Source organism: Manis pentadactyla, chromosome 6 (assembly GCF_030020395.1).
Source record: "Manis pentadactyla isolate mManPen7 chromosome 6, mManPen7.hap1, whole genome shotgun sequence".
Classification (NCBI taxonomy): Eukaryota; Metazoa; Chordata; class Mammalia; order Pholidota; family Manidae; genus Manis; species Manis pentadactyla.
In genome coordinates this window covers 123,369,784-123,386,529 of record NC_080024.1, presented here as the reverse complement: position 1 = coordinate 123,386,529, position 16,746 = coordinate 123,369,784, and the positions used below count along the sequence as shown (strand labels likewise).

Genomic DNA, 16,746 nt, shown 5'->3' with positions numbered 1-16,746 from the left:
ATGCCCTGAATTCTGCTTTACAGAACCTGGTGAATAGAATCAGTCACTCATTTAGTTTTAGATGTGAAAAACAACGCCAAACATCAAAATATACCACAGACATCTTTGGGCAAAAGACTCTTGAGATGAAGTCTGGCTGGCCCCCAAGACAAGGGGTCAAGGGTCTATGTGGATATCTACTTGTTCTGTTTCTCCCACAAGGGATACCTCAGAAAGTTCTGTGATCCAGTACAACTGGCTTCCAGTTAGGGGAAGGGAGGGCAGCAGTGCTAGAGCATCGGGATTTCCCACCAGACCAGGAAGGCTGAATCAAGACTATGGGACTATTCCATGGAAACATAAAAACATACTTCAGCTTCCAGCATGAAAGGTCAACCCATGTATGTGAGTGAAATCCAAGGACACCACTTCAAGGTCACAGGGCCACAATTATGAGTCTTCTGTGATTTCAACAAAAGATCACAATAATCAGAAACCATAATTAATGGAGTATCAGGATGCTGACGAAGCCCCTAAAAGTAGACTTTTAACTGAATCCACTGATTGGAAAGAACCAAATAATTTACAGAAGTGATTCTGATAAGCTGAATCCACAATACATCATTCAGTCCATCTTCCAATCCAATCTGCTTTATGGCCAGAGAGAGGTTCCCACAAACGATGACTATATCTGTTCTGCACCAATACAGAGAAAATGAGATAGAACTGCCCCATTCCTCACTCCTGAAAACAGGTTACTAATTAAGTGTGTGGGAGGAGCACTGATACACTACTAGTAGAGGGAGAAAAACACCACTGCCAGAGTTCACCGGGTTCCACACATAGCCTCTCCCTCCACTTCCCAGGCAGGTGAACATCAGAGAGAAATCTAAAGAATTTTTAAAAATCAATTTTTCTTCTTGGCATCAAGGGTTATCTCTTCCAAATATTTATCAATGTTGATCCTCAAAGAATAAATCATCTTCAAGTGTTGATAAGAACCCTAAGCAAAAAAAAAAAAAAATGTACGGGGGAAGTAATTCTTCAAGGTGCAGTCTGTTTTAAGTGCAAGGTTGGTTCTTCTGGGTAACTAAATGGTTAGCTTTAAATGCCCAGCTCTTTGCAAAACACACTCTGCAGGATGCCTGACCTCCAGCAAGGGGTTAAAAAAAAAAAAAAAACTCTAGCGGGTGGACTGAGAAGCCATTCTTCCCAAGGGACACTCATTTCAGGCAAAGCGAGACTCAGGCTTTGTGCGCGCGCCGCCCCTTCGCGCCCCCCGCCGCTCCTCCCACAGCCACTGCTCCTCCAAGGTCCCCAAGGCCACTTACTTCTCCTAAGAAAAACGGGCTACTCCGAACCCTATCGCAGGGCGCGCCCGGCGTCCTCGTCGGTGCCCACCCAAGGGAGGAGGAGGAGGTGTCCCCGGGAAACGTGCTTTGTCGCGAGGGTCTTGCGGCCACCCGCAGCGGCCCCAGAGGCCTGAAAGGTTTGTGTCCCGGGCGCCACTCGGGGCTCTCCTCCGAGTAACCTGAGTCCCCCGGGACCGGGTTCTTTCTGCGCCGGGGTAGGCGCCGACCCGGATGCCAGGACCGACTGCTGGCGTCCGAGCCCCACCCCGCCCACCCTACAGAGCTAACGGCGGAACGCCGGAGAACCTTCTCCATCCCGCCTCCGGCCAGCGCGGCACCTGCTCAGACCCGGCCGCCCCTGGCACTGGGCCAGAGCGCAGGGCTGTCCTCCTAGCCAGGCGGGGAGATCCCGCGCCAGTCGGCGGGTGCCCGGGGCACCTCTGCCTAACAGGGAGGGGGAACGTCTGCCCTTGGGCACTTGTGCCCCGGGGCCGCGCCGAGCCAGGCCGCCCGCCGCGCCCCCATCCCGGCGCACCCTGAGGCAGCGGCTGCCACCTGGGGGCCCAGCCCGCCCCGCCGTACCTTGTGCGGCGCCCGCAGCAGCCGGTGGACCCCCGCCAGCTGGGTGCCGAGCGCGAGGTCCTCGCGAAACGTGAACAGAGGCGGCCGGCTCGGCTCGGGGAAGTTGGTGCTGTTGAAAGGGTCCGTGTCGTCCAAGAACTGCACCCGGCAAGCCAACGTGGCCATGATGCATCCCTGCCCCGGGTAGCGGGGGCCCCGGGATCAGCGGGGCCGCAGGCCGGGGCGCCGGGGTCACACCGCGAGCAGGGAAGGCCGCGGCCGCTGCTCGCTGGTTTGCGGGCTCGCAGGCTCAGGCGCGCCCGGCTGCAGCCTGGGCTCGGGCCGCGGGGGGCGGGGCGGGGGCGGGGCTGGCGGGCCCCTCCGTCCCCTCCTTCTCCGGCTCCTCCCCTTCTCCGGCTCCCTAGGGCCGGCCCTGCTTCCCAGACCGAAGGGACACGCCGGGGGAAGGAAAGGCAGAACCGCTCGCGCGGCATCCGCAGCCCTGCGCCAAGCCCGCTGGCGGCGGCCGGGGACTCCGGTAGCGCGAGCGCCGCCTGCGCCTCCAGCTGCACGTGCGCCCGGCAGCCGGGGAGCGCCGGCCGAGCTGAACTCCTGGGAGTTCGGGAACCGGAATGGGGGGCGGTGGTGGGGGACTAGGCCGCCCTCTGGCAGAGTGCTTAACCCTGCAGCAGGAGCCCGGATTCGGAAAACCCCAGCTGGGTACCAGGAAGTACGAAGCCTACCTCCGGCACCAAGCGGGATGGTGGCAGCCACCTAGAGCCCAGGCAAGGTTTCCCCTGGGGAGAAGGAAGCTAAAAAGGAGGGTGAGACGGAGAGCCGGGGCTCTTCTTAAGAGATAAGCCCAAGGTTCCCCAGGCGAGGGCAGTGGGGTACTGCGAGCTTCTGCTCCAGGACCCCAGCGCCGGGCCTGACAACCAAGCCGCCTTGTGGGTGCTGGTTGATCCTCCGCATCACCTCTGCCTTCTGACGGATTAGGTCTCCGAAAGCCCTAGCTGGACTTCGTGGGACCGAAGGGGGCCGCTTCAGACGAGGTCACCAGGTTGCGGACTGGCAGGCGGAGTTAGGAACTCGCTAGGGCCTTATTGCGAAGGTGTGCAACCTGCCCGAGGCCTCGGCCAGGCGGGAGCAGCAAGACTATCTCTGCCGGCCACCGCTCTCCTCGCTGCTCGCGGGCGACCCCGTTCGTTTTCAATAAGAATTCGCCGCTCTCTCCATTTCCAGGCTACAGCAAAGTTCGCGGGTCCTTTAGGTAATATAGGAGGCATGGATAAGGTATGCATGGTCTTAAAAAAGCAATGACCCTTGACACTTTTGCACACGCTAGCAGAACTTCTAGCTCTCCTTACTTTTGCTACTTTACTCTGAATGAGTCCTCTAGACAGGTCTTACACCAACTTTACCACCAGCTCATGGCCAGAATAATAACACCAAGATTCTACGCCTTAGACACAGGCCTCCTTCCCTCTCGATTTTAACTTCCTCCCCACTCAGCAGCCTTCCAGTCCTTCTGGCCACCCCATTTCTCACTGCTGTCCGAACATGAATCCCAGGCCATCATCTTAGGGGAGTCCTCACCACATTGTTCCCTCCACTTCACCTCTCCCTGGAGTCCCTGGCTTGCTCTGGCCCCATCTGTCACGTGCCTGCTGGCAGTGTAGCCACTTTCAGTGACTCATCCCTGCCCCCCAGGCTCCTCAGCACTGCTCAGCACAGCCTCCCAATCCACTCACACTGCCACAGACTTCTGCCACTTTACCCACAGATTATTCAGTAAAGAAGGCCATCTCCCGACCATGATGTCCTCCCCTTCCGGCACTCTTTCACCTCCATCCTCCATCTCCAGCCTCTATCTGCCCTTCTCAGGAGATAACCAAAGCTCTATTTTCCTCTTGCCCAAGGCTCTACCTCCCTCTGGATCCTGAATCCTTCCCTTCCCAGTTGCTCTGGGACAAGGTTCTGTCACTGACCTGGCCCCTTTCCTCCTTCTTCCCTGGGCTCCATCCCCTGAGGCTTCCTGGCTTGCAACCTTTGCAGTCACTCGGGGCCTCTCACTTAGAAGAGCCTGACAATAGTTTCACTCTCTGCTGTTGCTGTCTTTAAAATCTCAATAATTTATCAAAAGGCCCCAAGTTGTCATAGTGCACCAGGCTCCACAAGTTATATAGTTGGTCCTGATGAGAATAAATGCTCAAGTGTTTTCATTTTAAAAGATACATCTTTATGAAGCTACATCTTTATAAAGTTTTCGCTGGCTTATCTCTTCTTCACTTCCTGACCAGCTTCTGTAAGAGAGCTGTATTCTCAGCTTCTTCACAAACTCTTTGCTCCACACCCAATGACATCTGGTAGGCAACCATCCCTGCTATTCTGAGATCATCAGTGCCTTCCTAACTGCCTCATCTGGGGACACCTGAGCCCTGCTACCCACTTTCTCAGCAGGATCTGTTGCCTGGACCACTTCTCTTTCCCTCAACCTCAGTAGCTCTACCCACTCTGGCTTCACCTTCTCCCTCTTTGACAGCTTCTCACATCCCTCTGGACTATGTTCTCCTCTTATGGATAGAGCATCACAGCTACAGCTACTGTTAATTTATTCCATGTTTCCACTAAACTGCAAGCTCCTCTAGGGCAGGAGTCATGCTGTTTTAAACCCTACATGCAGGCACTTGGCAGTGCCAGGCAGAGTGCTTAGCACAGAATAGGTAAGGTACACAATAAATGTCTGATGAATCAACAAACACCAGATTCATCTTTGAATCCTCTATGTTACACTTGGTACTATGACTTGTCACTGAATCAGCCTCTGAAATATTTCTCAGCTCTTTCCTCCTGTCTAGCCCTCGCTTCCAATGCTAGCATTCTAATAGTCTCCCTTCCTCTTGCATCCTGCATTTGATCTTCCATTGGCTTCCCCAGAGCCAGTGACTTTCTAAGATGTGCATTTGATGTGTCACAACTTAGGGTAAAATTCTTACATGCCAATCCCTTTGTCATGACTCACAAGACCCTCTAAGATTTGCTGCATTCTAGCACTCCAGACTCATCTCTGGTCAATCCCCACTTCACACCCTGTGTCAAGCCACACTGAATGTACTTCCTTTCCCAAACATGCTGAGATTTTTCATGGTGAGCTTCTCAACCTGGACTGCTCTTCCCTATCTAGTTAGCCAGCTGAACCCATTTATCCTTCAACACTCATTTCTAAAGTCAGCTCTTCTAGAGAGCTATCTCCAACTCCACTCCAAACCAGGATTGTCTCTCCTCTGTGATCTCAAATTACTTTCTACATATCACTAGTGTAGCACTTTTCATATGGCATTATAAATACATGCTTACCTATAAGCCTGCTCTACAAAACTACAAGACTTTCAGGATTGGAATTTGTCTTACTTAGTTTTAGTTTTAAAACTTCAAATTGTGACTGGCACCTAAAATGAAACCTTTAAAAATGTTAATCATATAGGTTATCCTTAATTCTTTTAAGGATTTGTGCCCTGACAACTCCCTTGAAAACTGCTCTTGGCAGTAAGTTTTTCCTCTGATTAAGAGCCAATTTTTTTCCTCAACCTATTTTTTTGAAATTATTCTTTTTCAGTAATGTAATGCTTTCTCTTAGTTTTAAAGGTCAAGAGTAATAAAAAGTTATAACAAAAAAAGCAGCCCCCTGTTTTACAAACCTCACTGCCATCCCACCCAACTTCCACAGGCATTCATTTCTAAGTAATGTAAGTACACTGCTACACTTTGATCTCTGAATTTTAGACAATACACTGACTTTAAGGATTTTGGCTTTATTATAGACCACTTCCTGCCAATATAGTTTTATCTCAATTTTAGTTGAATTCTTATTCTGTGATTTTTTTAAAGGATGATTATATTAATAGTTGTTCATTTTTGTGCCAAGAAGTACACGTGATTACACAACCTTTCTTGTACAGCTTTATTTTTTCTGGAGTTAATATTCGCCTCAGTTGCTTATTTTTTTTCTTGAACAGCTAGTTAGAACTTCTCATATCCTGCAACAGCTCTGAAAATGCCTCTTTCAATGCTGCCAAATAACTTTTTATTGCTATATTTTCTGTTAAGACATCCTTCTCAGATTCCTCTGGGAGTCCTCAATCTTCCTGCTCCAATTTGGAATGTGGTTCTCTCAGCCATATATTCTGGGGAGTTTCCTTGGTTTCTCTCTTGTATAGGAGGACCTGGTTCCCAGATCATTTTATATTATTTTTTTGGTTTACATGTTTTATTTTTGTAAATACATACCCCAGTAGCTTCCTGAGAAAAGATATGTTTTTGAGAACTTTTTTTATGCTCACACCAGCCTTGGTAGTTTTTGCAAGGATGGCCACACTGATTCTCCCTACCCTTTTTATTCTCACCATTTTGCAACATGACTTTGCCACTTGGAAACCACAGCAGGGAGCAGAACTGGGCCCTGCTTCTCCCAACAAAGGATGGAGTCTATTTCCCCACTGCTTGAATGAGGATGGCTTTGTGACTTGCTTTGACAAATAGAAAAGAAGTGGCATTGTGTAACTTCTGAAACTAGTCTTCAAGAGGCCTTTCAGCATCTGCTCTCATCCTCTTGGAATGTTGACCTGAGACGAACATGTGAAGAAGCCAGGTCTAACCTAGGAAAAGGGGTAAGAATATTACTACTGCAAACTGGGAATGCAGTTACCTATGTTATGTAGCAATAAAAAAATTGGCAAAACAATTGCCTATAGCAGTTTGAAAGATAGAAACCATATCTGACGAACTTGTGAGTTTGGCTGAGAGTTCAAAACAATATGTTGAAAGTCATTTAGGTGCTTCTAGCTGCATACAATAAAGTATTCTGTTTGCAAGCAGAATTTAGAGGAAATAAAGAGGGTCTAAGACTTTCTGGGTTTTAAAATAAAACAGGCTCATTCCCAATCTGTCCAGCTAACAAATGACCTTGGTAAAAACCAACTGTAAAATGTGTTTGTAAGACCTTTTGTTAAAATTTCAGACAGATTTAAAGCAGTACCTAGTAGATCCTCTCATTTAAGCAAAAGGGCTTCTAAGAATCTTAAGAATCTAATAACTAAGATCTAAGAATCTTAATCTTCCATAGCAGCCTGATATGAAAACGAATTATGGATGTAGTATTTGAAACATGGAGAAAACACCAATAAAATTCATAGAAAATCCGCAAACTGTGTTAGATGTATTGATGAAATCACAGCAAGCTTGGACTAAAAGGAACTGAGATAATTCAAAATAAAGTGACCTTTAGAACTCTGCAATGGGTAAGAAACAGGCTAAAAAGCTGCTCAGCTATAAACATGGAATCATTGGGATTTTTGGAAAAGGAAAGATCTACAGAGGATGGAGCTAAGATCCATGGAGAACAGTGAACTTGGAAACCAATGCAGGGAGCAGAACTGGGCCCTACTCTTCTGGAATAGAAGGAACTGGCAACATGTGCTGGCTGGAGTTCAGAATTTCTATGGGTCAATGACTGGCTACTCTGTGTCTCCCAGTCTCTCTACTCTAATGAGAGTATTTATTGAAGTTATTCTGTCCCAGTCTAACCATTGTATAGTAGGTATTTAAGAAACAGAAGATGTCTCTTAGGTCTGTTTAGGTCACAGGTCTCTGGATCAGAGGAGTGGTATCTGAGGAGCTACCCTTGAGAGGCATGAAGATTCAAACAGCAGTTTATGCACCACCTCTCCAGCCTCTGCCCCCTGCCCAGTTCCAAAAACCAGTATCACTCATTTTAGGTTTTTGGTATGGCAGCACTCCACTTCGTGGTACCAATTTCTGTTGTATTTAGTCTTTGTTGCATAAAAACCACCCCAAAATCTAGTAGCTTAAAAAAACTGTCTTATTTGCTCTCAATCCTGTGGGTCAGCAATTTGGGCTGGCCTCGGCTTGGTTCACTCATGTAGATGTGGTCATCTGAAAGCTTGACTGGGGCAGGCTGGACTAAAATATAGCCTCTGTCTATATCTGGTTTTGTATGCTGGCTGTCAGCTTTCGGTGTAGCAGGCTTCAGTTGGGATAGCTCATCTCTCCTCCATGTGGCTTCCAGGAAGGTAGACCTGGCTCCTCCCCACTGGCAGCCTCAGGGTAGCATTCTAACAGTTCAAGAGCAAAAGTTGCAGGGTATCTTGAGCCTTTGGCTCAGAGTTTATACTGTGTCACTTTTGCCACTTTTTAAAAAAATCAAAGTAATTCAAAGCTAGCCTAGATTCAAGGAGCAGAGAAATAGATTCCACAGCCTGTCAGGAGAAACAGCAAAGTCACATTGGATGGAGGCATGAGTACTGCAGATGTAAGCAACAGTCATCCTCGCAATAATCTAACAAGCATGATATACAATTCTAGGTTGAAAATGATTTTCACTTACAATTTTGAGATATTTGTAAGATCTATGTATGGTATGGTGATAATCCCCTTTGTGTATGTAACCTTTTCTTTTCCCTCCCACTAGAAGATTTGGAATCTTCTCATTATTCTGTTAGCAATACACTGAAATTTCATGATGTGATGCCCTTGGGTGAGTTCTTTTTCATCCATCATGTTGACGTGCCATTGGTATTTTCAACCTCAAGATCCTGTTCTTTAATTTGTAGGAATGTTCTTATATCATCTCTTTGATAATCTCCTCTCCACAGTTTATTCTGCTTGCCTTTTCTGGAACTCCTATTATTATGTATCTTAGACCACTAAAGAGATCCTGTAATTTTCTAAACCTATTAATCTCTTTGATTTACTTTCTGAGAGATTTCCTCAACTATATGTTCCATCTCTTTCACTGAATTTTTCATTTCAACATTCATATTTTTAATTTTCAAACCTGTATCTTGCCTCCTTTTTATTTTTTTGATATTCAAATTATTCTATTAAAGTATCATTTATATACAATCTTATGAAGGTTTCACATGAACAACATTGTGGTTACAACATTCACCCATATTATCAAGTCCTCACCACCACCCCCAATGCAGTCACTGTCTATAAATCATTATTTGTCTTCTCCATGCTGTACTGCCTTGCCTGTGACCTACCTATATTGTGATTGCAAATTATACTGCCCATTAATCCCCTCCTCCCTCCCCTCCCACCCTCCCCAACCCCTACTCTTTGGTAACCACTAGTCCCTTCTCAGAGTCTGTGAGTTTGTTGCTATTTTGTTCCTTCAGTTCTGCTTTGTTTTTATACTCCACAAATGAGTGAAATCATTTGGTACTTTTCTTTCTCCACCTGGCTTATTTCACTGAGCAAAATACCCTCTGGCTCCATCCATGTTGTTGCAAATGGTAGGATTTATTTCTTTCTTATGGCTGAATAATATTCCACTGTGTATATGTACCACATCTTCTTTATTAATAGACATTTAGGTGGTTTCCATATCTTGGCTATTATAAATAGTACTGTGATAAACATAGGGGTGCATATGTGTTTTTGAATCTGAGAAGTTGTATTCTTTAGGTAAATTCCTAGGAGTGGAATTCCAGGGTCAAATGGTATTTCTATTTTAAGGTTTTTGAGGAACCTCCATACTGCTTTCCACAATGGTTGAACTAATTTACATTCCCACCACCATTCTCTGCATCCTTGCCAGCATTTGCAGTTCCCTGTCTTTTGGATGCTGCCGTCCTAACAAGAGTGAGGTGACATCTCATTATGGTTTTAATGTGCATTTTCCTGATGATTAGTGATGTGGAGCATCTTTTCATGTGACTGTTGGCTATCTGAACTTCTTCTTTGGAGAAGTGTCTATACAGATCCTCAGCCCATATTTTAATTGAGTTATTTGCCTTTTGGGTGTTGACGCACGTGAGCTCTTTATATATTTTGGATGTTAACCCCTTGTCGGGTATGTCCCTTATGAATATATTCTCCCATACGGTAGGATGCCTTTTTGTTCTACTGATGGTGTCCTTTGCTGTACAGAACTTTTAAGTTTAATATAGTCCCACTTTTTCATCTTTGCTTTTCTTTCCCTTGCCAGAGGAGATGCATTCAGGAAAAAGTTGCTCATGTTTATATTTAAGAGATTTTTGCGTATGTTTTCTTCTAAGAGATGTATGGTTTCATGACTTACATTCAGGTCTTTGATCCATTTTGAGTTTACTTTTGTGTATGGAGTTAAACAATACTCCAGTTTCATTGTCTTACATGTAGCTGTCCAGTTTTGCCAACACCAGCTGTTGAAAAGGCTGTTATTTCCCCCACTGTATATCCATGGCTCCGTTATCGTATATTAATTGACCATAAATGCTTGGGTTTTTATCTGGGCTCTCTATTCTGTTCCATTGATCTATGGGTCTGCTTGTGCCAGTACCAAATTGTCTTGATTACTGTGGCTTTGTAGTAGAACGTGAAGTTGGGAAGCGTAATCCTCCCAGCTTTATTCTTCCTTCTCAGGATTGCTTTGGCTATTAGGGGTCTTTTGTGATTCTATATGAATTTTAGAACTATTTGTTCTCATGTGCTGAAGAATGCTGTTGGTATTTTGAAGGGATTGCATGGAATCTCTAGATTGCTTTAGACAGGATGGCCATTTTGACAATATTAGTTCTTCGTACCCATGAGCATAGAATGTATTTCCTTTTATTGGTGCCTTCTTTAATTTCTCTCATGAGTGTCTTGTAGTTTACGAGGTATAGGTCTTTCACCTCCTTGGTTAGGTTGATTTCTAGGTATTTTATTCTCCTTGAGGCAATTGTAAATGGAATTGTTCTCCTGATTTCTCTTTCTGCTAGTTCATCATTAGTATATAGGAATACAACAGATTTCTGTGTATTAATTTTGTATCTTGCAACTTTGCTGAATTCAGTTATTAGTTCTAGTAGTTTTGGAGTGGATTCTTCAGGTTTCTTTATGTATAATATCATGCCATCTTCAAACAGTGACAGTTTACTTCCTTACCAATCTGGGTGCCTTTTATCTCTTTGTGTTGTCTGATTGCCTTGGCGAGGACCTCTAGTAGTATTTTGAATAAAAGTGGGAAGGTGGGCATCCTTGTCTTGTTCCCAATCTTAGAGGAAAAGCTTTCAGATTTTTGCTGCTAAGTATGATATTGCCTGTGGGTTTGTCATATGCAGCCTTTATTATGTTGAGGTACTTGCCCTCTATACCCATTTTATTGAGAGTTTTTATCATGAATGGATGTTGAGTTTTGTCAAATGCTTTTTTGGCATCTATGGAGATGATCATGTGATTTTTGTCCTTTTTGTTGATGTGGTGGATGATGTTGATGGATTTTCAAATATTGTACCATCCTTGCATCCCTGAAATAAATCCTACTTGGTCATGATGGATGATCTTTTTGAGGTATTTTTTAATTCAGTTTGCTAATATTTTGTTGAGTATTTTTGCATCTATGTTCTTCAGGGATATTGGTCTGTAATTTTCTTTTTTTGTGGTATCTTTGGTTTTGGTATTAGAGTGATGCGGCTTCATAGAATGAGTTTGGAAGTATTCTGTCCTCTTCTACTTTTTGGAAAACTTTAAAGAGGGTGGGTATTAGGTCTTCTCTAAATGTTTGATAAAAATCAGCAGTGAAGCCATATGGTCCAGAGATTATGTTCTTCTGTAAATTTTTGAATACAGATTCAATTTTGCTGCTGGTAATTGTTCTGTTCAGATTTTCTGTTTCTTCCTGGGTCATTCTTGGAAGGTTGCATTTTTCTAGAAAGTTGTCCATTTCTTTTAGATTGACCAATTTGTAGTCATATAGTTTTTCATAGTACTCACTAATAATTCTTTGTATTTCAGTGCTGTCCATACCGATTTTTCCTTTTTCCTCTCTGATTCTGTTTATGTGCATACACTCTCTTTTTTTCATGATAAACCTGGCTAGGGGTTTATGTATTTTGTTTATTTTCTCAGAGAACAGTCTCCTGGTTTAATTGATTCTATTGTTTATTCTTCTCAATTTTATTTATTTATTCTCTGATCTTTATTATGTCCCTCCTTCTACTGACTTTGGGCCTCATTTGTTCTTCTTTTTCTCATTTCATTAATTGTGAATTTAAACTGTTCATTGGGGATTGTTGTTCTTTCTTGAGGTAAGACTGTAGTGCAATATACTTTTCTCTTAAAACTGTCTTCACTGTATCCCACAGATTTTGGGCTGTTGAGTTATTGTTTTCATTTGTCTCCATATATTGCTTGATCTGTTTTATTTGGTCACTGATCCATCGATTATTTAGGAGTCTTTTGCTAAGGCTCCATGTGTTTCTGGGCTTTTTCATTTTCTTTGAGTAATTTATTCCTAGTTTCATACTTTTATGGTCTGAGAAGTTGGTTGGTACAATTTCAATCTTTTTAAATTTACTGTGGCTCTTTTTGTGGCCTAGTATGTGGTCTATTATGGAAATCGTTCCATGTACATGAGAAGAATGTATGTCCTACTGCTTTTGGGTGGAGTGTTCTGTAGATCTCTGTTAGGTCCATCTGTTTTAATGTTTTGTTCAGTGCCTCTGTCTCCTTATTTATCTTCTATCTGATTGATCTGTCCTTTGGAGTGAGTGGTATGTTGAAGTCTCCTAAAATTAATGCATTGTATTCTATTTCCCCCTTTAATTCTGTTAGTATTTGTTTAAGATATGTAGGTGCTCCTATATTGGGTACATAGATATTTATAATGGTTGTATCCTCTTGTTTTAATGACTGCTTTATCATTGTGTAATGTCCTTCTTTGTCTCTTGTTACTGTCATTGTTTTGAAATCTATTTTGTCTCATATAAGTACTGCTACTCTTGCTTTTTTCTCCCTATTAGTTGTATGAAATATCATTTTCCTTCCCTTTACTTTTCGTCTGTGCATGTCTTTGGGTTTGAAATGAGTCTCTTGTAGGCAGCATATATATGGGCCTTGTTTTTTTATCCATTCTGCAACCCTCTGTCTTTTGCTTGGTGCATTCAGTCCATTTACATTTAGGGTGATTATTGATTTTAAAAAATATGTACTTATTGCCACTGTAGGCTTCATATTTGTGGTTACCAGAGGTTCAAGGATAGCTTCCTTACTATCTGTAAAATATATTAGTATATGTAAAATACAATCTAAAGTTACCTTTTTTTTCTCTCTTTCTTCTTCTTCTTCCTCCTCCTCTCTCTATATACTAGGTGTCATAATCTGTACTCTTTTTGTATCCCTTGACTAACTTTATGAATAGTTGATTTAATTCTGTATTTGCTTACTAAGTAATTGGTCTGCTACATTTACTTTGGTTTTATTTTCCCTGGTGACAGCTATTTAAACTTTGGAGCATTACCATCTACAGCAGTCCCTTTAATATTTCTTGTAGAGTTTGTTTGGTGGTGGCGAAGTCCCTCAACTTTTGCTTACCTTGAAATTGTTTAATCCCTGCTTCAAATTTAAATGATAATCTTACTAGGTAGAGTATTCTTGGTTGGAGGCCCTTTGGTGTTATTACATTAAATATATCATGGCATTCCCTTCTGGCCTGTAAGGTTTCTGCTGAGAATCTGCTGATAGCCTGATGGGCTTTCCTTTATAACTGATCTTTTTCTCCCTCTGGCTGCTTTCAGAACTCTCTCCTTGTCCTAGATCTTTGCCATTTTAACTATTATATGTCTTAGTGTTGTCTTCCTAGAGATTCTTTTGTTGAATATTCTTTGTGCTTTCATGACCTGAGTGTCTATATCCTTCCCCAGATTGGGGAAGTTTTCAAGAATTATTTCCTCAAAGAGGCTTTCTATCCATTTGTCTCTCTCTTCTTTTGGTGTCCCTATAATGTGAATGTTGTTCTGTTTGGATTGGTTGCATAGTTCTCTTATTATTCTTTCATTCCTAGAGATAGTGTTTTCTCTGTGTTCCTCAGCTTCTTTGTTTTCCTGTTCTCTATTTCATTTACCATCTCCTCTACCACATCTAATCTACTTTTAAATCCCTCCATTGTATGTTTCATTTCAGATACTATATTCTTCAGCTCTGAGTGGCTTTTTTTTGAGGATTTCTATCTCTTGTTGAAGTCCTCCCTGATATCTTGAATACTTTGTTTTAGGTCTATGAACTTGTTTATGACTTTAATTTTGAAATCTTTATTGAGGAGATTGGTGATTTCAGTTTCACTAAGCCCTCTTTCTGGTGTTTTTTCTTGAATTTTTGTTTGGACCAAATTCCTCTGTCTCTCTATTTTTTTAGTGTTTCTTGTGGGATAATAGATTTGTGTAGGAGGTGCCCTCTAGTGCCCAGAAGTTCAATTTCCTGTGCAGGAGTCCCAGCTGTTGATATGGAGTGGGTATAACACCTGTATGTCTTGCTCCTAGTGTTTATTTCAGGAGGGCTATTTAGGCCACCTGCTAATCACAGGAGTGGGGAGAATACTCTCTAGAGCTGCCATGAGTGGAGCCGCCCCCCCTCCCCACAATGGTGTAGGCCGCAGGTGAGCAGGACTGACACCTGCCGGGAGGCAAGAGCTCCTGGGGTTGGCTCTTATATGCAGCCCCCCAGGTGGCCTAAAATAGGGCAGAGCAGGCTGAAGGTTCTCCCCCTGACTATCTGGGAATAAAATTTGATTTCATTGCTGGCCAGCAGGCTGCGTACCACTACACGGTGTCTCTCAGCTGTGTTGCCAGCAAAGGGGATGGAGTGTCTAAATCTCCTGAGGGCTCCCAACCTATTGGGCTGAGGACAGACTAGGAAGATATAATCCATCTATGCAATCCTTGCTTGTCTGGGCTCCTCTCCCTGCTGGGAAGTCTTTCAAACTACCTGCTCTGCTTTTTTTCTCAGAGAAGCCAGTAGAGTGTGCCTTTTCTCCACAGGCAGCTGGGATCTCAGCCTCCCCAAGGGTTCTGCCATCTCTGCTGTCCAGCCCCACCAATTACCAGGCCACCATGCAACATGACCTCGTATTCCCAGAGCAGACCTCCAGGACCAGGTGTTCCGAGGTCCTGGGCTTCTACTCCCTCCCTATTCCATTCCTCTTCCTCCCACCTGTGGGCTGGAGTTGGAGGACTTGGGTCCACCAGATCATGGCTTTGCTGCTTTACTCTTTTCTGCAGGGTCTTCTCTTCTTCCCCAAATGTAGGTGGCCAGTTCTGCAGTCTTCAGGTTTATTTCAGGAATAGTTGTATTTGCTGCATTTTTATGTTCTATGTGATTTGGGGAGGAGGTTTTTGCCTTGCCTTTCTACACTGCCATCTTTTTTCCCCTTGTCTTCTTGTTTCTTTTTTAAATGTATCTTATTCTTGTTGGCAGGATTCCCTTTGTTTCCAGAATTTTCTTTAATAAGGTTTTTATTTTATTGCACTGTTTCTCTTTTCTTTGGGTTTTCTCTTTTCTTTCAGTCTTTTTCTTTTATCCTAGAGGTTATCCTCAAATTCTTATGATGCTTGGCTGTTCATTCATGTTTAAAACTGACTGGAAGCTCTGGGGTATAGCTGAGGAACTTTGCCCGATTAGCTCCACTGTAGACCAAGCCAGTGGGCAAATGGCTTGTTTATTGAGTATCCTTAGGTAGCTTACTTTATCCAGAAAAGTTCTTACCAGTCCTGCTCTTAGCCCAGAGAAAGAGTGCCCTGCCTTAGGCTCCTTGCTTTAAAAGGCCTCACTCTGACCATGCCTCCCTAAAAGGCAAAGATCCATAGGACAAAGAATTCATGCCCACCTGAGACCCAAACTGTTCCTTCTCTAGATTGTTCTCCAGGCACCTGGGACCCTGACCAAATGACCCTGAACATATTCCAAGACCTATGTGTGTCTCTTCCCTGGATGATCCTCCTAAGGCCTGACCTTGCTGCAACCCTTGGCCTAAGAAGAGGATAAGGAATGGCTATTTACAGGGGGTATAGGTAGAGTTTGGACATGCAGGATCAGGCATTCACACACCTCGGTTCATGGCTCAGGGGTGAAAAGAGAAACGGTGTAGGCTATGGCTTGCAACCAGGGGCCGGGCCAGCTGTCTTTGTGCTGCCTGTTCCTGTTAGAGTGCAAAGGAGTCAGAATTCTAAATTCAGATCTGTCCTTCCAAGTTGTTATGAAGGTATATTTGTCAAGGTAGGAAGAACATATTTTGCTTAACTTTTTGTTTGATTTATAAATGTTAAATATTGAGACATATAGCATATGGGCCTTCCATTTAAACTGTTTCTCTGGGCCACACTGCCTCCTAACCTCATGAGAACGGGGTGGGAGTCCCTGTTTTCTCTGCAGAGTTTCCCTTAGTATCCACCACTACCCATTGCTAGGCATGCCCTTCCTTCTCTACATCCTGAAACCACTCACACTGGCTCATTTTATTCAGACTATGCCTACTGCCTCCTTGGAACTAACTAGTTGCCATAAACATAAGGGGCTACACCAAGGAAGAAACGGAGTACATGTTTTTCTTACAATATACCTGGGAGCCCAAGCTCAGGGAACCTAAAATATCTGGGCCAGCATATGTTATTGAAACACTACAGTTATAAATTGGCACATTTCTATTGGAAAACATTATAACTCTACCTAGCAATATCTTCATAACTATTATCCTGGAATCCAAATCATGTTTCCAGGAAATAATATAGCATAAAAGAAACTAAATGAATAAGTATACACATAAATAGCCATGTTCAAAAACAAAGTTTACTGCAGTATTACTTATAAAATTAAAAGCTGAAACTATATATACCTATCAATAGGGTTATATTTTAATTACTTATAATACATAAATGCAACTATACATCCATTTAACATTTTATGAAGACCATTTCAAAGTATACTAAATGTTTAGAGTAAAACAGAATATAAAAACAGTGTGCATTGAAACTGAAAGTTTCTGTGATGACTGCCCTTGTACTGTTCACTATGTAACTTATTCATTATGTAAGAATTT

The 16,746-nt window shown here is 43.3% G+C and overlaps 1 protein-coding gene and 1 long non-coding RNA gene across 9 annotated transcripts in view; both read right to left on the bottom strand.

The window, feature by feature from the left end:
- Positions 1-2,233, bottom strand: part of FHOD3 (formin homology 2 domain containing 3) — a 525,593-nt gene extending 523,360 nt beyond the window's left edge. For 4 of the 8 annotated variants that reach the window (XM_036884979.2, XM_036884980.2, XM_036884981.2 and 1 more), the window contains exon 1: positions 1,914-2,233. In XM_036884979.2, coding sequence (XP_036740874.2) covers positions 1,914-2,078 — 165 coding nt within the window. In that variant the 5' untranslated portion in view covers positions 2,079-2,233. The remainder of the gene's footprint in view (positions 1-1,913) is intronic. The other 4 variants (XM_036884982.2, XM_036884983.2, XM_036884984.2 and 1 more) reach the window with 1 other exon arrangement.
- A 3,646-nt stretch (positions 2,234-5,879) lies between these two features.
- Positions 5,880-15,851, bottom strand: LOC130684244 (uncharacterized). Its single transcript, XR_008998433.1, has 2 exons — positions 15,759-15,851; positions 5,880-6,115 (listed from the first exon to the last, which is right to left on the bottom strand). It is a non-coding gene; the product is annotated as an uncharacterized LOC130684244 (long non-coding RNA).
- Positions 15,852-16,746: the final 895 nt, after the last annotated feature.